Source organism: Colletotrichum fructicola, assembly GCF_000319635.2.
Source record: "Colletotrichum fructicola Nara gc5 chromosome Unknown KSG_Nara_v1_contig02, whole genome shotgun sequence".
NCBI classification, from domain to species: domain Eukaryota; kingdom Fungi; phylum Ascomycota; class Sordariomycetes; order Glomerellales; family Glomerellaceae; genus Colletotrichum; species Colletotrichum fructicola.
In genome coordinates, this window is record NW_027094052.1 from 2,960,154 (window position 1) to 2,981,484 (window position 21,331).

Sequence of the window (21,331 nt, forward strand, 5' to 3'; positions counted from 1 at the left end):
CGAACGCTGCCGAGAAAGCCAAATATCAGAAGCAAGCCTCAAAACTCTGAGTCTCAACTCTCGACTCAGAACAAGCCAACAGCCGCATCTCGATGCCGAACTCCAGAAATTAAGCTTACCAGAATGGCGCACTCTCCTGGCTGGTAAGCTCGCGATGCTTCAGCTGTGGCCAACTTTCCCCATTCTTGACTTCCCCCCTGCCTCTCGCCCTCACCCTTTTGCTCCAATCCACGCTGCTGGAACCTGGAAAGTGCTGGACTAGCCTCAGCACATCATCGGCATCGGTTGGTTCTTGGCCAATGCTGCTAGAGTCTCCGACCCGGAGCCTAACACAAAAATCAAAAAAGAGAGAGCGAGAGAGAACCACTACAATTGTTTCAACAAGCCGTCAATCAAGCTACGGACAACAAATATAGGCCGGAACGTCCAATGCTCCATGTCCCACGTTTCCCACCCTGCCTGATCTTCGTCTCAACTTTCCCCCCCTTCAAGCCCCCCAAACCCAACCAACCCCTGCTCGCCTGATGTCTTGACTGTTGCTTCCGAACATTGACGCAGCCAATGACCACCCGCGGCGCCGCCCTCGTCGACCCTGACTGTCACTTGAGCCCGACACACCCAACTCTGACAAGTTTTACCGAACCATCAAGCCTGCCTGTCTGGCACGAACCCGGATCGCCTGGCGAGCATACCAGACAAGAAAAAAATGTGTCCGCCTCGTCCGGTTCTCGGCTTTGAGCTTGCTGAGCCAAACGATCCCGCATGAATCTCGAGGCTTTGAAACCGTCAACGTCGCTGCTGACTGACCAGTCGGCTTTCACCCCTTGCCTCTTCGCCCTAGAACATTGGTTACACCACGCAATCGTCCAATGGTTCTTCGTCTTAGCTCGCACCGACTTCTGTACGGAGCTCACCAAATTCTTTTCCTGCATTATGCTCTCCGCCCTGGTTTCTCAACATCGTCGCTGTCTTCACGCGTGCCTTTTTTTCCACCATGCCTCAACGAGTCGCCATCTCGATGACCGTCTGCGTTCCGCCGCGCCGAACAAGCCTGCTGCCTGGTGCTAGTACCTGCCCTTTAATCCTCGTCTTCTTCTACTCGGGCCCGCTTTGACTGCCGGGATTCTTCGTCATTGAGTCCGTATCCTCTCTTGGACGATGAACTCTGCTCCACCTCGGACAAAAACTTGTCAACGTTGAAGGGGTCTCCCGCGTCCTTTTCGAACTGTACTGGTCCCTCCCTTTCCTGTAACGCAGACTTGTTAGCTTTCAACTTCATTGCGCTGCGAGCTGGCATGCTTACCTCGACATCTTCTGTGCCCTTGAATGTTCCCCTGCCGAGGGCCTCGCCGAAGCGGCTGGACTTTTGAATCTTGGCCATCTCCTTGTCGCCCGCAGCCTCATCCTCTTCGTCGTCCATGTTGGCCCGAGGGCGGTAGATATTGTTGATGACTTCTTGTGCCGCAAACAGCGGCTTGTCGTAAGGGTTGTCCTCGTTGAAGCCGCTGTCAAAGCCGCTGGTCTGGTTGAAGAGTCTTGAATCGTACATCGTCTCCTTGGACTGAGTGGGCTTCGCAAGGCCGAGCGCAATCTTTTCAGAGATATCCCGGTTTTGCTCCCTGGCCATGACTTGGACCCTCCTCTCGGCTCCCATCCGTGACTGACGTAGCTTCCTTTCCTCCTCGCGCATCCTTTCCTTTCTGGCCCTCTCTCTCTCCCGCACTTCAGAATCCTCTGAGCCGTCAGAGTCTTCCGAGTCAGAGCCGCTGTAGCTGCGCGACCGTGACCTTGACCTTGAGTCGCGTCGACCGGCACCAGCGCGCTCTTCGCGAGCCTTCTGCGCCAGCATCCTCAGGTTCTCCTCCTTTTGCGCCTTCTCCTTCTCCGCAAGTCTCTGCTGCATGGCCGCGCGCTGTCTGACTTCTTCGCGAGCGTGTCTGTCGGCAACGTACAGCGCTTCAGAGAACTGCGCAAACTTGTCGTTGATTGCCACATCCTGGAGACCTCGGCCGTCGGCTGCCAATCTCTTGTCCAGGGGCACTGTGAAACCCTTGGGGTTCTTCCAGTTCGACACTGGCGGGGGTATACGCCAGTCCTCCTGGTCCTTGGCCGTCAGCTTTCGTGGCGGTGATCTCAGGACTGGAGGAGGAGGGCTCGGTGGTCCGCGGGGGATCTTCTTGTGCTTGAACTTCGGAGGCTCCATCGGGTCCCGCTGCCTCTCCACGATCTTCATGATGCGATCTTGCTTCTTGGAGTTGTCGCCCATCTGATTTGCCGGCGTGTATCGCACGAACGTCGGGTCCTTGCGATTTCCAACATTGACGTTCTTGGGCTTCTGCGCCGCCACCGCGCCGCTGACCAACGCTGCCAGTGCATTCTTGGTTTTTTCCGCAGTCGCAGCAACTTCTTCTTCGCTCGGTCGGCTGAGATCGATTTCGCCCGCGTCGGCGCGTTGGCGGAGGGGAATAAGGTCCTTAAATGAGGTGTGCACAATTCTGTCCTCGCTGTGGCCCTGACGCGCGATGGCGCCGTAGTCGAGCTTTCCCTCGGCGTCGACCTGAATCGCGAGCGCGTTGCTTGCTGACGCTCCCTTCTTTCCCATATCTTGCGGGTACTGTGCGACCGGAATCTCGGGAAACGCGCCGCCATCGCCAAAGTCTTCGGGGCCTCGAGGGCGCCATCCTGCGCGTTGTCCGTACGGTGGAGGACCGGACCTCTTCAGCAAAATCTGGGTCTCGTCGAGCTGGCCGGCGCCTACGATACGCGGGCCGCGTTGCTGAGCGCGTGCTGGAACCTCTTCATCTTCGCCGGTGTACTTGGGTTTCGGGAGGGCCGCGGCCAGAGATGCGGCGATGGAAGCCATGATGGACGACGGCTGGTTCGTGAAGCTATGGTTGAAGAGTTTGGGGGAGATGTCACCTTGAAATTCAGAGGCAGGTTATGCGCCTGTCCGGGTGCGGTTTAGCGTGAAATTGAAAGTGGGGCGCGCAGTCAGGTACGTCTCCGCCACTGAGCCAGCACCTTCCTGCCAAGCTTCATCCAACTTGGGCATACGAAGTACAACGTCGCCGTATGTTGCAAGGGGATCGGAAGAGACCGCCTCATTTTCTTGTGTCTGGGCGACTACATTTTCTGTGTACTTGGTGACTCTAATGAAGAGGACGACGATACACAGCGATAACAGCAAAGATTACAACAACGAAGCAGCGACGACGATGACGGCGGTAAGGAGAGTATAGCCACAGAATCAACGAGAAGAACGACGCTGAAACCGTCAACAAAAGCCGCATATCCATCATCCAGAGGTTTGAATATCGATATCTTGATATCTACATGGTTTAAACTTTGCTATTCTCGGGCGTTGAGATCATCTACTAATGTTGGTTTAGGCTGCAAGTGGCGCGAATTGGCCTTGTTATATACAGCGACAATATTTACAGAGAAATGAGGAGACAATGCCCTCAAAATGATACAAAATCCTACACGTCAATCAACTACTCTTTGCGGCACAACTTGCTGTTCTGGGAGGGCAAGTTGCCCATAATCATCTCCGACATCTCCCAGTTTTCGGATCCGACGCCATTCTGAGCGTAGAAAACGTCGTTGGGATCGAACCTCTTCTTGAGCTCGAGAGCCTTGTCGTACTTGGTACCCCAGAAGGCCTGGGTGAAGTCGGGCTCAATGTAGTCCGACTCAGACATGTACGCGCCGGCGCCGGGCGAAACGTCGCGGAAACGTTGCATCCAGTCGAAAGTGAGGGTGTCACTGGCGTTCTTGATGATAGACTCGTCGGCCGTGGGATCCCAAAGGGCGGCCGTGATGCAGTGCATCACAGTCTCGCGCCAAGCAGAGTTGACGGCGTTGTCGGGGTATCCCTCAGGTGCGGCAAAGATGTTGAAGGCGACGATGTAGCCACCGTCCTCGACAACGGACTTGATGGCGTCGAAGGTGGCGTTCAGCTTGGTATCGTTCTCCCAGTTGGCCTTGGGAAAGAGACGACTGGCTTGGCGAATCGCGTTGGATCCCCAGGGCTCGAGAGGGAATGAGACAGACCAGGCATCATAAAAGTTTTCGTACTCTGTATAGACGGGCTCGACGTTGAGGCCAATCTCAGCCCACTTTGCGAGAAGAGGCGCCGTCAAGTTGCGGAGCTCCGTCTCTGTCATGTTGGGCGCCCACCAAGGGCCCATGTCGAAGGCGAAAGAGGTGCCGAGGTTCTGAATACGGAAGTATCCGTAGTTGGCATTGTCGACAGCATACTCGATGAAGCCATCGAAGTAGAGGCGCAGTGCGGTCCAGAACTGGTCGGTGGTCACATTGTCGCCGGTCGAGAAGGCAAAGGTGGCGGTGCTGACCTTCATCTTGGGATAAGCCTTAACGACGGCAGATGTCACGACACCGTACGTTGAGCCACCACCACCGCGGATGGCCCAGAAGAGGTCCGTGTTTTCAGACTCGCTGGCAGTCACGAAACGGCCATCGGCAGTGACGACTTCAAATGAAAGAACATTATCGGCAGCCATGCCGTACAGGCCGGACAAAGGACTGTGGCCACCTCCCTGGACGTAGCCACCCATGACACCAACGGTCTGACCTTCGCCACCAATGGCAGTGACGCCGTTCTTGTTTGCTGCCTCATAGACCTCGAAAGCCCGAACACCTGCACCGAGCTTGAAGGCAGGGCCACTGTAGGAGTCCTGCTTGTAGCTCTCGAAGAACTTGATCTCGTTGAAGTTATGGGTCCAGATGGACAGCGAGCCGGCACCGGTAGACTTGGCACCGAAGTCATGTCCGGTGTTCTTGACGACAAGGCGGAGGTTGAGGTTGCGGGCGAAGTTGATGGCCAGTTGAACGTGAGCCACGGTGGTCGCCTCGACAACATACGAAGGCAGACCGCCAACCTTGCAGCTAGTCTCGCCGACGTTGAGGGTCGGAGGCATGCAGTTCAATCCTTCGAAGAGGACAGCATTGATGGCAGTGGGATCCTCGGTGTGGTAATACGAGCCGTTGACCCAATTTGTGGTCAGGAAAGCGCATTTTGCCTCATCATAGTTGCCAAAGTCGTCATAGCACACAGAGGCTTCGGGGATGGTCTTGGTGAGAGCACCACCGAGAAGAAGGTCGAAGACACCCCATATCAGGCTGTTGGGGTATAGGATGTCTCCTGGATAGGTCTTGCATCGGCCGAAGAGAGATCTCTTATTGACCGAGGTGGCGTCATCGAAGCCAAAGAGGGAGATGTTGGACAACTCGAGGGTCGTCAGGTTGGCGAGGACAGCATCGGTCAGCTGAACCTTCTCTTGGTCGTTGAGACCAGCAGATGTGCTTGCGACGGCGACATTAGCAACCTCCGCAGCCGGAGCGACGGTGGAGTTATCGGCAGCTGAGAGATCGTCAGTTGGAGAGAGTCCTGGTCGAAACAACACACACCCAGAAGTGCTCACCAATTTCTTGGCCATCGACCTTGATCGTCTGGGCCGAGACCAGTTGACTGACAGACAGCAGAGCCGCCGTCCAAACAGATCGCGTCGAATACATGATTACCACGTGGATTCAGACACGAAGGGCTGCTAACGGGCGAATAGGTGTGTAAGAGATGACCACCCAGACGGGAAGAGGCGCATCAAATATATCAAAACTCCGTGGTCGACAACGGTGGTAGCGGGGTGAACGCGTGGAGACCGAGATGAGCAATGGAACGCTAGACTGGACGGTTGGACCAGAGCCCGAGTCGGTGGACACGGCAAGACCAACAACGGAAATGGCTTCGCAACGCCACCAACGAGATCGAATGATGCAGCCGGCAAACGGAGTTGTTCTCTGTGGAGGCTGAATGTCAATATTCTTTGGTTGTACTCGTCGCCCATATACAAATTGACGCAGGGCAACGCATCCACGGCCAAGATACAATATTTGCAGGGCTCTTCTAGAACTATTCCACTCGCAGCAGGCAAAGTTGGGGGCGAAGATACGAAAAGGAGCGACTATCGACGGGCAAGGTCCTGGACGGGCGCAGCGGACAGCGGATGCACAGCAGGCATCATTCGCTGGGTCACAGTCCTCCTTTGATTACAGCAGCCAGAGATTTTCCTGCATAGGACCCCTTGAGGGAGATGAACAATGCCAGCCTGAATGGAGTTGGGTGAGAGGCAAGGAAGCGGCGACGAGCCGAGTGATACGGCGCCGAGGAACGGCAAAAAGTCTTACACCAACACGGCTCGGAGAAGGAAGGCACAATGCTACAGTGATTCAACCCTCGTCGTCCACCTCGATGTGCAGCTTCATCTCCACTTGGACTCGGCCTGGTCAAGGATCTCAAGGATCTGGTACAGATTGGCGGCCGTTGAGTGGCTGGACGTTGGAAATCGGAGTCTGGAGCACTGGCTCCTTGGCCGAGATGGCGGCCCCCGCACGCTTCGCCCAGGCACAGTAGCCCCGACCCTTGCCATGCATGTCGTTGTCATCTCGGTCCTGGTCGACGTTGGGTTGTGGAGGTATGCCGACCTGACCGGCGCAAGATGCCCGGTCAAGTCGGCTAGACGGTCTTTCGACCAACTGCAGTATCTGCGCATCAACATCCCGCGGAGGTAGGTCTGCCTTGGGGAAAGTTGCCCTGCTGCCAGTTGATTTTCTCTTCTCAGCAGGTGCAAGCAGATACATCAGCTCACGTTTGGACGAACCATTCTCACTGCACAGTACGTCAAGCTCGGCCGACTGAGTCAAGTCAAGAGTCCAGTCCGGTTTCTTTCTCTTCCGGCTTCTTCAACTCACATCTTTTCTTCTTATCCTTCTCCACGAGGTCCACTTGGCGGTTTTGCCATTCGCCGCTTGATCCACACGGCCAACACCACCTTGAGTCGGGCCAGCGTTTAGTGCGCGGTTGGATGCGATGGGAGATGCGCAAGTATAAAAGATTGCCGTGGGTTTCTCCTGTCCACGGTATCCCGGCGACTTGCCAGATTCGGGTTGTTCGCAAGCAAGGTCTCGCTGGACACCTCAATCCTTCGCTCGAGGCGACCTGCAGAGAGACTGAAGAATGAGGCACTTTTTGATCAAGGCACAGTCACTCCTGGTTCCAGGCGAGGATTTCGCTAGCGATTCAGAGACGTCCACAAGGAGGGATTGGAACCGTCTTTGCAGAAGGGAGGCTCCATGTTGCGAACGCACACCGGCCGTTTCGTTTTGTCGGCTTGTTTAAATCCAGGAACCATCCGTCATCTATTTACCGACTCACAATCAAGCTTAAGCCTGTTGCAACTGACGAGCACTGAACGAACTTTGTCGGGCGATTGCGCGGCGTTCATCTCAACTCTCGGGGCTCGGAGCGAGTTCTTCTCAAGACATTCCGAAGCCTTTTGGCTTCAGCTGGGGAGCATCATACCCAAGGCCGAAACCCGTCTCGCCTCTTCGCCTTCGTGTCTGCCGCGCGAGATTTACCCTGATAGAAATCTGCGCTTTTGCCATTCGGGGATGGTTGCTCGGCACGAGAGGAGACATGCTCTGCGCGGGACAGGGGTTGTCCACACCCGGCGCGAAAATATATGAAGTTCCCATGCAATTTCTACCCCGGTGGACTCGCAACTCCTGCCGGAGCATCGGATGCCGCACCGCTTCCCGCAAGTGATCACCAACAAGCGGCGGCGCAGAGGCCAGCGCTTGATGCTATCTTATCGCCTGCCTGTCTAGTTGGGTTGGAGTCTGGTTTCGACCTACGACTCTGGGGACTATGAGTGTCGAGTTTTGGGGGAGCGCATTCTGAGATGTTGACCAGTTCTGCAGTGAATGACACGTCGATTTCTCATCGATTTGGTCGACTGGCTGCATCCAACAATCAACCAACAACCACACTCACGTTGAGCCTGACAGCACGGCACTCGCTTATTCCCCGGCTGTCATGCAGTGCTCATTTCTTCACGCCAACGCGTTGTCTCTCGGCTTTCGCACGTCTTCAGCGGCGCAGCAGCTCTCACATGCATGTAACTGCCAGCAAATTTCCCGGCGCAAGACGGCCGATACTTGTTGGATCCAGGAAGTCCGCCCGCAACACCCGACCATCACCGACTTCTCCTCGGTCAGGTGAAGCCAGGTTTGGGCAAACCCCCTATCCCGATGCAGTGCATCGGTGTCAAACACGGGAAAGTCACACAATGCCCATCCTCAATCTTTCTCCTTCACTGCCTCTCCGCCATCTGAAGCAGCCACACTAGCAAAAAGCCCTTTGGTGTGGGAGGGGTTTCACCTGGTCCGAACGCTCCTGCGGAACCCCGGTGTGTGATGGCGTACCTGCATCCCGGGATCCCGCCTGAACAACATCGACGTCGTTGGAGTTGCGCCCTCCTCACCCAGCCAGTACGAAACCAATACGAGCGCCTTCGCGATTCATCCAAGGACCAGCAACCTCCCAGCCAACTGATCCACTATCCCGCGGCTTTTTTTTTTTTTTTTTTGTTCCTCTTCGGCCCCACGAACCAACTGGACCGCCGACATGGGGAATCGTTCGATATCCCATCCAAGGCAGGGAGACAAACACAGAGACAGACACAGAGAGACCCAAGGAAGCTCCACATGCCCACTGGGGCGAGATGCAGCCCGCGATCGAAATACGTACTTCGGTCCCCCGCTCTGCAGGCCAACATCCTACAGGTCGCAGCTGCACCAACCCGCCTGCAGAACCCATTCACTTTAATTTCTTCCATGCTCAAGTGAGTTCCAGGCCAGGCAGCCGTGGAGAGAGCAGATGCTTCTTCGGCTTCCTTTCCTTTTTGATAACCGATTAATGGGTCCGCGAAGAAGAGGACGCACTCGTCTTCGCGCACCCCCCATCTTCAGCAACCTGAGCTGTTAGCAACCCGATGGAGACTCTCAGACGTGAGCCCATTTCCACGCTGTTGGCAGCTGTCAACTAAATTGCACTTGGAGCTCTTCACGCGGGATGGCAGCGGGTGTTCCCCCTCGGCTGTAGCTGGTACGCCACCAAAGTCTCAACGGTCGCGAGTGCTGTCACGGGAGAAGCAAGGTAGGTAGCATCTTTCTGGGCGTCTTCCATGGCACGGCCCCAAGACAGATCGACGGGTGGGATGGTGTGGGAGGTACCAATTCCAAACTTCCGGTCCTCATACTACCATCCACACAGGGCTGGACCGTCTGTTCCAATCTCTGGTCTCTCCTCCTTCTCTGAGCCACTCGCCTTCATCCGCCCTCGGCTCCCTCTGCGGCGAACGTATATCCTTGTCTTGATATAAACAAGGGGTGCGTGGATGGGCCGTCCGCAGTGTAGGGTTACCACCGTCCGCCGGCCCAAGTGATCTCTCTCTCGTCCTTCCTCTCTCTTTAAGGGGTCTCCCGTTCTTGCATGGCCACACCCACCCACACGAGTGGTACAGAAGCTGTTTTGGAAGAAATCCGGCGCCACTTGGGGCTGGACTTCCCAGGCAGAGGTCACCGAGAGGTCAAGGTCTGCCGCCGTTCCGTTTGGCTCATGCTTTGCCGACCCTGTCGCTGCAGAAGTGGGAAGGGAAGAAAGAAGGAAAGGTAGACCCTTTCAGCTCGCACTAGGGCCTAATATGTGTGCCTCTTGCGAAGGAGGAGCCTGGTAGGTGTTGTAGGCGCGTAGGGTGGCCAAAGTAATCTATGTGTTCCAGGGCGAGCAAAGCAAAGAAACAAAACGCCTTGCCTTACTTTGTGGTTCCGAGTCTTCAAGCTAGGTGTTATGACATATAGAACCCCCATCCCTCTCGAACCTTTCTTGAACCGGTTTCCGCGGCACTGTGTTACGAATCTGATCCATATCAGCCAGCCAAGGCTCCTTTGAGCTTGTGAACTCGCGCGGGATATCGAAGGAGGCAAAGACAACAATAACAGCCGGCCATGTCGCAGGCCATCGCGGCTCTAGTCTATGCGGCGCAGGAGGCCCGGGACACAGCGACGACGACGGCAGCAGCCTCGCCTGCCACGACATCTTCGACGTTACCGCCCGTCAGCGACGACTACCCGTACCCGGAGACGGGCCTCCAACAGATTGGCTTCTTTATTCTCTTCTTCTTCCCGGCTTTGGCGCTTATTGTGGTGGGATTGAGGGTGTATAGTCGAGTCAGCACGAAGCAGTTCGGATGGGGTAAGTTGGTTGTCAAAGCTGGATTGTCTAGTTAAGTCCGCGAGATCTGGGCTCTGTGACTAACTGTAGCTTTTAGATGATGGCTTGATATGTTTTGCAATGGTAGGTTCCAACATTTACCTTGCGTTGAAGCGACTAACATCAGCACAGGCGGAGTCCATCGCCGAGACAGGAGCGTCCTACATGGGCATGCGGTACGGCTTCATCGGCATCCACGTCTACGACATCCCTCTGGTTGCAGACAACCGTCTCGGCAGTTTGTGGAACTACATCATTCAACTCCTCTACAACCCGATCCTCGCCCTCGTCAAGACGTCGGTCCTCATGTTCCTCCTCCGCCTGAGCGGGCAGAAGCGGCGCATCCGCTTCGCCCTCATCGGCCTCAACGTCTTCAACCTGACTCTGATGGTCGCCATCTTCGTCACCGTCATCTTCCAATGCCAACCCATCAACTACTTCTGGGAGAAGGCGGGCCGGAACCCGCCCACGGAGGGGAAGTGCATCGACATGAACGCCTTCTACGTCAGCACCGCGTCCCTGACCATCCTCACCGACGTGCTGGCCCTGGCGATGCCGTTCTGGATCTTTCTAGGACTCAAGATGCCCACGAGGGTCAAGATGGCTCTACTTGCCGTCTTTGCCCTGGGAGGAATGTAAGTTTCCCGCAACCTCCTCCCAAGTACTTCGGCTTACACAGGCTTCCTCCAGCGTCACCGCAATCAGCATCCTCCGCCTCCTCTGGCTCGTCGAAGTCGGCTACCACATCAACACCACCGACCCGACCTACGACATCCGCTTCACCTACTCCGCCGTCGAGACGAACCTCGCAATCATCACCGCCTCGGCCCCGGCTCTCCGCGGCCTCTTCCTCCGCTGGTTCCCCAAGTTCTTCGCCTCGCTCAAGTCCTCCTCCAACGGCCGCTACGGCTACGGCCGCTCCGGCGACCCTACCAAGAAGTCGCGGACCACGGCGACGGTGACCACCAACACGCGCGGCCGCAGCGGGACGACGAACCGCGACAACGCCTTCCAGCTCAAGAACATGAAGGGCCGCTCCGAGATCAGGGGCCACTCGCCGACAACGAGCGAGGAGGAGATCATGACGTACGACGGCATCATGCGCACGACCGAGGTGAACATTGTGTACGACGACAAGAGGGACTCCACGCCGAGGCCGCCGCCAGCCGGGGGCAGGGCGCCGCCACCACCGATGGATAGGGGCCCCGGGAGGAGTCATTACGATACCAAGCTGTACTTGACCAACAGCTCAGAGAGTTTCTGAGAGAGGCCCGGGGGAGGATGGGAGCGGGTTTCTCCCCCTTTTCCTTGGGTCGCTCGTTTTTTGCCGCCATGATGACGATTGCATTGTAGTACAATATAGATTAAAGATACCTCACGCGCACACACACTGCGAAAACAAGATCGATTTTTCCCCTCTTGCCGCTCTCTGCCTCTTCTTGGTGATGCTGCGGTTACGCTGGACGTGGAAGTCGGTCACGAGCCGCGGGGAAGGGATTCCCATGCATATAACGCCGTGTTATAGACCATTGCCGCTAAGAAAAGACGCTCGCTCGAGGGGACGGGGCCCAATGGCACCCAAGCACAGGAATAGGCAATATACTTGATACTTACTTCCCCACCGCATCATCGGGAGCGATTTAGATCACACCCGCTTTTATTCTTTCCGGCCTTGCGACATGGCCTGTACGCGTTCTCGAAACCTCGCCGGGGGTTGGTGGGCTTGGATGCTGTTTCTTTCTAGCGTCCAAGGCAGGGCCAAGCGCGGGTGCGCCACAGTGGGCTGCGGTTGTTCTGGAAGGGGGCACAAAAATAAAATGCAACGGGGCGAGTGCAGCATTGTCTGTGCAAGATGTGATGGAGTGAGAGAGCCGGCATTGGTGAAGAAGAGAGAATACCGGGCGGAATGTTTCCACAGGATACGCAAAGAACACGGTTTGATTTGGGTTTTGAATTCAAAGCGGGAGATGGACATTGGAGAACCGGGCCGTTGATGCAAGATAATTTGCCAATGGTGGACACACGCGATCCCGTCTCTTGGCGGAGAACGCCGTGCCGGTGGATGAAGGAGATGGGAAGAATGCTGTCTCGTTGTTGCGCATGCCGTCCGGGTCATGGCACGGCACCGGACGGAAGATCGAGATGCGGTTCCAGAGCTTTTCCTCGGTGTAATTTGGCTTCATCAGAACTCACGTCGGAGGGGAGATTGGGTCGGGGAATTACTTGCGCCGTCGAGCGTGCCGGCGGCTGCTGCTCCCGATGACTTCCATCGAAAGTTCGGCAGTGAGCCCTTTGCTTCAGGTCTTCCGGAGGGTCTCGTCCAGTTGCTAGCGACAAGTTCCGCCGCGCAAGCTTTGCTCGAGGAGACGACAATCTTGTTAATCGGTCTGCTTGCTAGGGCAGCTCTCCCTGTCCATGTCTTGAGACGCGCCGGTGGGAAGGGCTAGTCTGGGGCACGATGGCGCGAGAATCGGGTGCTGCAACGTCGAGGTGCTCTGGCGGACGATCTGGTGTTATCTGGGTGCCCGGGCTATATAATAAATGCCGTGGTTATGAACATGTCAAAAGGGTTTGCCGCTGTCTGGGTATGATCACCATGCTGCTGACGTCTCGTGAGGCGAGATGTTGCTTACGCAGCGCTCGAGGCCCGTAAGCTCGACTGCTCCGTCTGGCGGGAAGGTGGGCAGCGTGTAGCATTGGCTGATGTCTTGTCAAAGCCATGATAAAAGGCGCGCGGCCCAAGCATGGCGGTCCAGCGTCGTTGAGGGTCGTCCATGACTCGGGAGGTTTTTGCTCGAGAATTTTCGACAATTTCATTCCTGAAAAGCCAAGGGTCTGGGCAAAACCAGCGGTTTGCGAGTCAACGAGTGCTGTGCTCTCTTGCTCGCTGAAGATTTCGCTTCTGGTACATGGTGAGCCGGCGTCGAATTGGCTCGATTCCAGAGGATCGACGTTCTGCCCTTGAGTTCCGCAACATGCCGTTAGGCATGCTGCCAACTTCGGGGCAGCTTGAGCGTTGCTTCTGGTCTAGTTTTCCTGCCAGGTGAGCCCGGGCTGTTGCGGCGCCGAAGCCTTCGGAAGGACCCGTGGATACGTCGTCAACCAGTTCGTCTGAACATATTGCAGAGTTGACCTGTGAGGCTTCGGGGTCCTGGTTTCGAGAGAAACAGGGAGGTCACAGTTTACGCTGTCTCTATGCATTGTGTGAAGATGATGTAATTATCCGGCACACCGTCCAATTGAGTTGTCGCAGGTGAAGGAAACCCCCCCACCGCGGGGTAGCTGAGGGGCAGCTAGAGCTTTCTAGCATCGCCAGAGCCAGAGCATAACGTGACAAGAGAAGCGTTAACAATTCCTTTTCAACTTAACTCGAGTTTGTTATTTTGACTTTTTTTGAGACTCTGATCGGAGCCTTGATACACGAAATGGCCGGAAAGGACGTTGTTGTGACTGGCGCGACCGGCCTCCTGGGACGCCAGGTCGCTAGAGCTTTCGACCGCAAAAGCTGGAATGTCAAGGGCACGGGATACTCTCGCGCAGACAACGTGTCGGTGTTCAAGGTCGATCTGGGAAGCCCTGTCGGAGTTGAAAAGTTTCTCGAGGAGTCCAAGTAGGTTGGCCTGCGTTCTCGACTTCTGGGCAGCCAGAGCTAATGCCTCTCTCAGGCCTCGGGTAGTTGTGCACTGTGTGTCAACCCATGTCTAAACTTGCTTCATGTGCATCGAATCGCTCATCAATCGTTCAAAATAGGTGCGGCTCAGCGATATCCCGACAAGGTGGACAGCGACCCCGACGCCGCCAGAGCACTCAACGTTGCCGCCACCAAGTCACTCGCCAGCCTTTGTGCTGCTCGGGGCATCTTCCTCATCTACATTTCCACCGACTACGTCTTCTCTGGAAAGCCTGGAGAGGCCCCCTACGAGAATGACGCCCAGACTGGCCCTACGAACTTGTACGGCCAGACTAAGCTGGATGGAGAGCATGCTATGCTAGAGGAGTACAAGCAGGCCGGCCGCGAAGGTCTCGGTGTCGTCCTGCGCGTACCGGTCCTGTACGGTCAGGCAGAAACGCCTGCCGAGAGTGCCACCAACATCCTCTTGGACACTCTGTGGAAGACGCAGGACGGGCAGTCAAAGGTGAAGATGGACCACTGGGCCATCCGATACCCCACCAACACTGAAGATGTTGGTCGCGTGTGCCATGGTAATCGCACTCTCTCATAGTCCCAGACGCAGAGTTGACGGTGGATCAGATATTGCTGTCAAGTACATCGAGGCCGACGACCGTAGCTCGTTCCCCAAGATCCTCCAGTTCTCCAGTGAGGACAGAATGACCAAGTACGAGATCTGCCAGACGTTTGCCGAGATCATGGACTTGTCGATGGACGGCATCATTGCGAACACGGAGGGCAACGACCCCAATGCTAGCGTGCAGCGTCCGTACGACTGCCACCTGAGCATCAAAGCGCTCAAGAACCTAGGCATCGACGTATCGACAAGCGACTTTATTGGATGGTGGAGACGCGAGGTGCACGCTTTCCGACATTAGTCTGGATCAGCCCCTTGCACGAACTGCATCGGCGAACTTCGACAGATGGGAAGTTATGGGCCGGCAGATGGGCGACGGAGCTGTGTAGAAGATGCCACTCTGCTCACAGGTTGGGATGAAGTTCCTCTGCCACTCTTGGCGCTGGACAGGTAGCGTAAGACGCATTGGGCAGCACGTGATGGCGATGGCTGTTGTTGAGCTAGAAAATCGGTCCGCAAGTCAGGATGCTTCGTCAAAGCATCAGGGGGGGGAAAAGAAGGGACAGAGACAGGGACGCTCAGATGGGGCTCAGGAACAGGTTCATTCCACAATACGAATCCGTCTCTGACACTGAAATGCATACAGTGGTCTCTGCACGAGCGCGTCGCCTGTTCGCGGAAGTGTAAACACGGCACATCCAAGACGGCGTTCAGGGCTGGACTTGGAATGCATCGTGGAGAGAAGTGTGATGACACAATAGACCAGGCAAATTGGACATGAGCGATTGGCATCTGGCTCACGGGGCGCAGTTGCACCTCATTGTGCTGCGTTCCGGTGGACGCGTCTTGTGAAGAGGTGGCCCTTTTTTCTCAAATGTCTCTTGAGTGTCTCTCCATGTCTATCGGCGGGAGGTGGAGTTTTAATTGCAAGAGTCGTAAAAAAGCCTCCCTTGGTACCCCGTTCCTGACGGACCCGACTTATGGGAAGGAAGGTCTCGCCACTTTCCTTTTTCCCTTTGGTAAATTTTGTTCTTTCTTTTGCTTCCTTCTCAGACCCGAGTTTACAGGTAATTTTCACCCCTGCGCTGTGTCAATTATTGCCGGTGGGCGGCAGCGAGAGCAGCGACAACTACGACGACGTTTAATTATCTCCTTGCTTCGTTTTTCCTTGGTTACACCAATTGGCAATTACGCTTAATCGATACCGGACGGCGTCAGAGTGTCTGACCGAATACCCGAAGAAGGGACTGCACAAAGGAAAAGAGAAAAGAAAGAAAATTAGGGTCATCTCAATCTGCTGGATCGTTATCAATCACTTGCATGATCTGCAGGGTCCTGGGGGAGGACTGCATCCGGACGCAAGATAACGTTCAGCAGTTCCCTGCTGGGCTGGGGAGATCATCTCCAGCTCCGGCTCCGAGGTCCCAGCGGACTGGGCCGCTGCCGCTTGCGCTATCCGCAACCTTCCTACCGCTGCCATCGACGCCATCCATATCGGACGAGAAAATCCGGGGGATTGGCAGAGTAGCCCTATCGTCTATCGGATCGATCTCTTCAGACAGACGGGAGAATAAGGGGTCGGGTCGGGTCGGGTCGGCATCGTCGTTTGATTGTTCAGGGAGGCATTCGAGTCCTTTGGTCTCCTCTCCGACCGAGAAACAAATCCTTACGAATACAGAAAGGTATTAATAAATAATTAGCGCAATGGAAGCTGCTGGAGGCGGGCTGCATCCGCGTATTAGTCGGACCATGTCGGCAGGGCCAGGACCACCCAAATCGCCAGCTCCGCATCCACCACGACGGGGACACAGCGTTACCGCCGGACGGCTGACCCGGTACAGGAACCTGCGGGAGCACAAGAGCGTGCTGGACTTTGGCCGAGACTGGAGGGACTGGGACGTGGACATTTTTCAGGATGACGACACTGTGTCGAGTGCCACGACGGAAACGGGCACCGCGACAAGCATTGGCATTTGCATCGGGATCGCCGTCGATGACGAGCAGCAGACGACAGAACAGCAGCAACTGGCGACGGCAGCGGCACAAACACCAGCCAGGAATACGCAGCAGCAGCAGCAGCGCGGCCAGACGACGCCCTCTTCCGCGGCAAGACGGCGGACGGCACCGGCACTCACGCTCCAACCACCGCCGCAGACCCCGCTGCAGTTGTCGCGCCCACAGTCGCATTGGCAGTGGCCCGATGTTGGTGTTGGTGTTGGTTTTGGTGCATTTGAAGACGACGACTACGACGACGAGGCATCCCCCTCCTTTCTCGGACGCGGCACCGCCAGCTGCTACTATGCTTCGAGGTCTAACCTGAACGATTACCACCCGTATTCTTCTAGCACGGAAGCAGCAGAAGCAAGCGTCACAGCGCCGCCGTGTCCCGAGTCTCCTGTGCGGTTCAGCTACCCCAACAGACGGCGGCCAAAAACAGCCCCCAATGCGGCCGAGAGCCCCTTGCAGGGGGGTTCGCCCAGCACCCCAAACGAACCGGGTTCCTTATTTTCCTTAGCGCGCTCCAGTTCCGGGTCCAGGACCCCAGCCCCAGGGGTTTCCTGCACCCACCAGGCCATTCAGACGAGTGCCCAGCGTCCGCCTGCCCCATCTGCAGGATCAGCGTTATTATTGCCAGCGTCAGCTGCTGATGCGGCAGCGGCACTACCACCCCTTCTCCAAGCATTCGCTCTCGGCCAGGTACCTGGTGCTGCTTTGCCTTTAGGAGAAGGACCATCGCCTGCAGGATCAGCAGCAGCAGCACCACCACCACCACCACCAACTGCACCACCGCCGAATGTACCACCTCCTCCTCCTCCTCCGAATTTCCTGCCGCCTCCTCTTCCGTTAACCGCAAGGGTAGCACGCGACTCTCTGCCGCCTCCTTTACCCCAGCTGAGGCCTCGCTCGCACAACCCGATCCTCGTTTCCAACTCCTCGTCATGCGCCGACCTCAAGCTCTCTGCACGAGCTGACCACGCCCGCTCCCAAATCATCACCAAACTCAACCTCCACCCCGTACCCAGCAGAGAACAGCTCAGAGACGCAGAGTGGGAGAAGCACCGCCAGCAGCAACATCAGCTCCAACAGCAGATTGAACAGGAGGAGGAAGACGATCGCCGGCGCAAGGACCAGGAACAGGAGGAGGCCACCCGCTGGGCCGAAGAAGTCGCCCGTCTCGAAGCAGAGACTGATCGCATCTTGGCAGAACAGAAGAGGAAGGATCTTGCAAGACTTCAGGCTCAATTAGCCGCTGTTCCCGACCCCCCGCCCCGACGATCCCCCATCGTCAACAAGTTCGCCTTCTTTCTTAGAAAAAGTCGCAAGTCCGACTCTGCTACGCTCACAAAGTCCCCTCCCACATACTTTCAGCCACTTTCGCTCGATTGCCGGCCAGTCAGCGTCATGGATCCCACACGCTTCATTCAGGCCGGCGGAGGCGGCATCGTCCCCCAGACCGATGCCCCCATCACAGCCAGCAATGCTGGCGAACGTGTGAGTTGAACGAGTCGTTCGTACTGTCTCATGCGCCTTTGCTAACACCTCGCCCAGCGAGTGACAATTCGATGCATGCAGTCGTCCATCAGCCTGCCCGTCACCCCCGAGACGACTCCCATGGAAATCTTATATTCGGCCGCCAACCTCATGACCCAGAACATCAACCCGCAAACCAGCATTGTCATGGAGTGCTACTTTGCTTTTGGCCTGGAGCGTCGGCTTAGGCGATATGAGAGGGTGAGAGATGTCTTGAATTCCTGGGACCGTGACAGCCAGCATTGCCTTCTCATCATCCCTGGAGACTCTGTCGACAAGAACCCCGATCTGAACGTCGAGGTCGTGCCCCGCACCATCGACCCCCCGGCCGGTCTGATCAACTTTTTGATGTACCACTCTTCGCGACCCGGGAAATGGAACAAACGGTACATCACTCTCAAAGAGGATGGGCAGGTGTTTTCCGCCAAGAAGAAGGATGCCAAGGTCTCGGACAAGGATTCGCTTTCACTGTGTCATCTTTCGGATTTTGACCTCTACTCAGTCACAGAGAAGGACATGTTGAAGCAAATCAGAGCACCCAAGAAGAACACATTTGCCGTGAAGAGTCAACAAAAGTCCAGCGTTTTCCAAAACACCGAAAACTTTATCCACTTCTTCTCGACCGATGACGCTAGACTCGCTGAGGACTTTAAGAGAGTCCTACACTCATGGCGCAGTTGGTATCTGGTCAACAAGAAGGTTGATTTGAGCAAGCCAAAGAAGACGTCGCGCAGCCCGAACGAGAAGCCCTCGAGTGGTCTCGCCAGAAGCGGGACCCTGCACCGACTCAAAGTATCGGTAGACGAGACTCCATACACGATTGGAACATTCTCTCCGCTCCTGGATATGGAAAAGCTCGAAAAGTCCATCGACGATATTGGCAGGGAGCCTGAGAAGCACTCAATGCGGCCGGCAGAGCAGCTCTCTGTTCCGAAGCAGCAAAAGGTCGTCTCTCGTTCAAGGACTACGCCCAACCTTGCTTCTCCGATGCCGAGGAAGCATATTGATCCATTTGCCAGGGACCAGGAATTCAGAAACAGTGGCTTGCTGGGGCGCGCGTATGAAGGACGAAAGCAGCAGGCTGAGAAGAACGCGGCAGCTGCAGCTCACGAAGATCTCTCGCCCGACAGCCCTTTTACTGGGGGACTACTCACCAACTACCCAGAGCCTGAGATGCAGACGTCCGGGCAGCTGAGCGGGATGCCCGCGAGAAGAGGTACGGTGCGCACGTCCCGGTCGGCCGTGGAACCCATGGCCCAACCCCGAAGCCGGTCCCGCCCTCCCGTCGCTCGTCCAACTACGTCAGCACGCCCGACAACATCGGACGGACCGTCCCAGAGGAAGCCAGGGATGCCTCAGCCTCTGGTCGACCTAACGCCCAAGGTCCCAGACTTGCCTGCCGCTTGGCGAGAGGGTCACGGCCGTGGAATCAAGGCGCCAACAGGCACGCCTTTGATTCAGATGGCTACGGGCTGGGAAAACTCGCCGGATACCACAATGGCACCGCAACTGCCAACCGTAACTCGCATGGGGACGACCAAAGCGTACCCGCCTCAGCGCATGGCTTCGCAGTCGGCGGCCTCAAGACCGAGGAGTCGCTCGACGGCTGGTGGCGCACCCGTCCGCCGAGTCGTGTCTAACGAGCAACCACCCATGCCGTCGATGCCGAGACGGACTTCGCGACAAAATGACGAGGACGTGCCGCTGATCAATTTTGTCGAGCGCGAGCGAGGTCGCGACGCGAGACCCCGCGCCTCACAGGGCCTTGGTCGGAGTGGCACTGTCAGACATTGACCGTTGCCATTTGATAACAACGGCTTGTCTCAACCTTGTCTCAAACGGAGAATGACGCCAAAGAGAAAGAAAAAAACCCGAAGTTGAAAAGAAAAGGAAAAAAAAGGTCAAGAGCTGCATAATGGCCCGTGAGGTCACAGAAGAGAAGGTCTCGGGGGAAGAGACGAGTAATGGGCCCTGAGTAAGCCGTGCACGCAAGATTTGGCGTATGGGTGATTTAGCTTGTAAGATACCCGGTTGTTGACTTTTGCGTCACACAGCACAAAAATAGGGGAACAGATGTCAAGTCGGTGATGTATCTGGACAGGAAATCTTCTTTGTTTACTTAATATGGCCATGTATGAATCTAACGGTCTATTATCGTCGTCATCAGTTCAATTGGACTCAGGTATCTTTCTTTTGTCTTCAATGCCAATGCCGCGCCACATTAAGGTGTTTTTATCTCTCTTCAACTCGTTCGATTCGTTGTTTTCCGCTAGCGTGTCGCATGCGCGCGTGTGTGCGCGCGCGCAGTTTACTTGCTGCGCTTGTAGATCTTGGCCAGGAAGGCCTCGAAGATGCCCTTCTTGAGGCCCTCGCTCTCGTCAATGTTGTTGATCATGTCCTTGATCTCGGTGGCGCGCTTCTCCTCAAACTCCTCGAAGCGCTCCTTGAGCTTCATGTCGTCGTAGAGCTTCTTGATGACGGCCTCCTTCTCCTTGTCCTTCTGGCCGTAGTTATCCTCGAGGATCTGGCGCTGCTCGGGGGTGGCGAGCTGCAGGGCCTGGTTGACGAGCCAGCTGCACTTGTTGTCCTGGATGTCGGTGCCGATCTTGCCAATGTGCTCGGGCAGGCCAAAGTTGTCGAGGTAGTCGTCCTGGATCTGGAAGTACTCACCGAGGGGGATGAGGATGTCCTCGGCCTGCTTGAGGTTCTTGGGGGTGGCGATGTTGAGGCAGTGGAGGGCGAGGGCGACGGGGAGGTAGAAGGAGTAGTAGGCGGTCTTGTAGATGACGATGAAGCGGTACTTCTCCATGGAGAAGTTGTCGAGGTTGACCTGCTCCTCGGGGGCGGTGAGGAGGTCGCAGAGCTGGCCGAGCTCGGTCTGGAAGGTGACCTCGTGGAAGAGCTCGATGAGGTCGACGTAGGAGGCGTGCTCGCGGAAGAAGCGCTTGAGGAGGGTGTAGATCGCGGCCTCGAGCATGAAGGAGTCGTTGATGGCGATGTTGCCGACGCCCTCGTGGCGGTACCAGCAGGGCTTGCCGCGGCGGGTGATGGAGCCGTCCATCATGTCGTCCGAAACGAGGAAGAAGGCCTGGAGGAGCTCCGTCATCCAGCCGAGGGTGGCCGCCTGGAAGTATTCCTCCTCAGAGAGAGGCTTGCCGAGCAGGAGGGAGACGGAGTCGGGAACGGACATGCCGCGGTTGCATTTTCCGCCGAGGGTGTTGACTTCGAGGGACTGTATAGCTCCGGGGCGGAGTCAATTGTCAATTGATATGATCTTATTTCCTTTCTGCAGACAAGCGCAGTGTCTCAACTGCCATCACCAATCTCGGTGGTGGTGGTGTTGGTGGTAGTGGTGTCAGCTTGCCTTCTTGTACCATAACAGCTCCTCCTTGGGGAGCTTGTACTTTTGCGCATGCTCGAC

At 56.3% G+C, this 21,331-nt stretch overlaps 6 protein-coding genes across 6 annotated transcripts; 3 read left to right on the forward strand and 3 right to left on the reverse strand.

Moving 5' to 3' along the window:
- Positions 1-1,078: 1,078 nt before the first annotated feature.
- On the reverse strand, positions 1,079-2,863 carry prp45 (Pre-mRNA-processing protein 45; the record flags this gene model as incomplete). The annotated part of the gene is made up of 2 exons (XM_032033877.1): positions 1,079-1,246; positions 1,304-2,863. 2 exons carry the CDS (start codon positions 2,861-2,863, stop codon positions 1,079-1,081), a joined length of 1,728 nt encoding a protein of 575 aa, XP_031887016.1.
- A 631-nt stretch (positions 2,864-3,494) lies between these two features.
- CGGC5_v003571 (FAD-linked oxidoreductase ZEB1) lies at positions 3,495-5,538 on the reverse strand (the record flags this gene model as incomplete). The annotated part of the gene is made up of 2 exons (XM_032033876.1): positions 3,495-5,383; positions 5,445-5,538. 2 exons carry the CDS (start codon positions 5,536-5,538, stop codon positions 3,495-3,497), a joined length of 1,983 nt encoding a protein of 660 aa, XP_031887014.1.
- Positions 5,539-9,867: 4,329 nt separating this feature from the next.
- CGGC5_v003572 (uncharacterized protein) lies at positions 9,868-11,396 on the forward strand (the record flags this gene model as incomplete). The annotated part of the gene is made up of 4 exons (XM_032033874.1): positions 9,868-10,114; positions 10,191-10,216; positions 10,265-10,767; positions 10,823-11,396. The coding sequence occupies 4 exons, from the start codon at positions 9,868-9,870 to the stop codon at positions 11,394-11,396; spliced, it is 1,350 nt and encodes a 449-aa protein (XP_031887017.1).
- Positions 11,397-13,557: 2,161 nt separating this feature from the next.
- mat2b (Methionine adenosyltransferase 2 subunit beta) lies at positions 13,558-14,680 on the forward strand (the record flags this gene model as incomplete). Its single annotated transcript, XM_032033873.1, has 4 exons — positions 13,558-13,742; positions 13,798-13,817; positions 13,883-14,335; positions 14,385-14,680. The coding sequence occupies 4 exons, from the start codon at positions 13,558-13,560 to the stop codon at positions 14,678-14,680; spliced, it is 954 nt and encodes a 317-aa protein (XP_031887018.1).
- A 1,448-nt stretch (positions 14,681-16,128) lies between these two features.
- On the forward strand, positions 16,129-19,704 carry CGGC5_v003574 (uncharacterized protein; the record flags this gene model as incomplete). The annotated part of the gene is made up of 2 exons (XM_066151144.1): positions 16,129-17,871; positions 17,929-19,704. 2 exons carry the CDS (start codon positions 16,129-16,131, stop codon positions 19,702-19,704), a joined length of 3,519 nt encoding a protein of 1,172 aa, XP_066009410.1.
- Positions 19,705-20,218: 514 nt separating this feature from the next.
- fpp (Farnesyl pyrophosphate synthase) lies at positions 20,219-21,100 on the reverse strand (the record flags this gene model as incomplete). The annotated part of the gene is made up of 1 exon (XM_032033871.2): positions 20,219-21,100. One exon carries the CDS (start codon positions 21,098-21,100, stop codon positions 20,219-20,221), a length of 882 nt encoding a protein of 293 aa, XP_031887013.2.
- Positions 21,101-21,331: the final 231 nt, after the last annotated feature.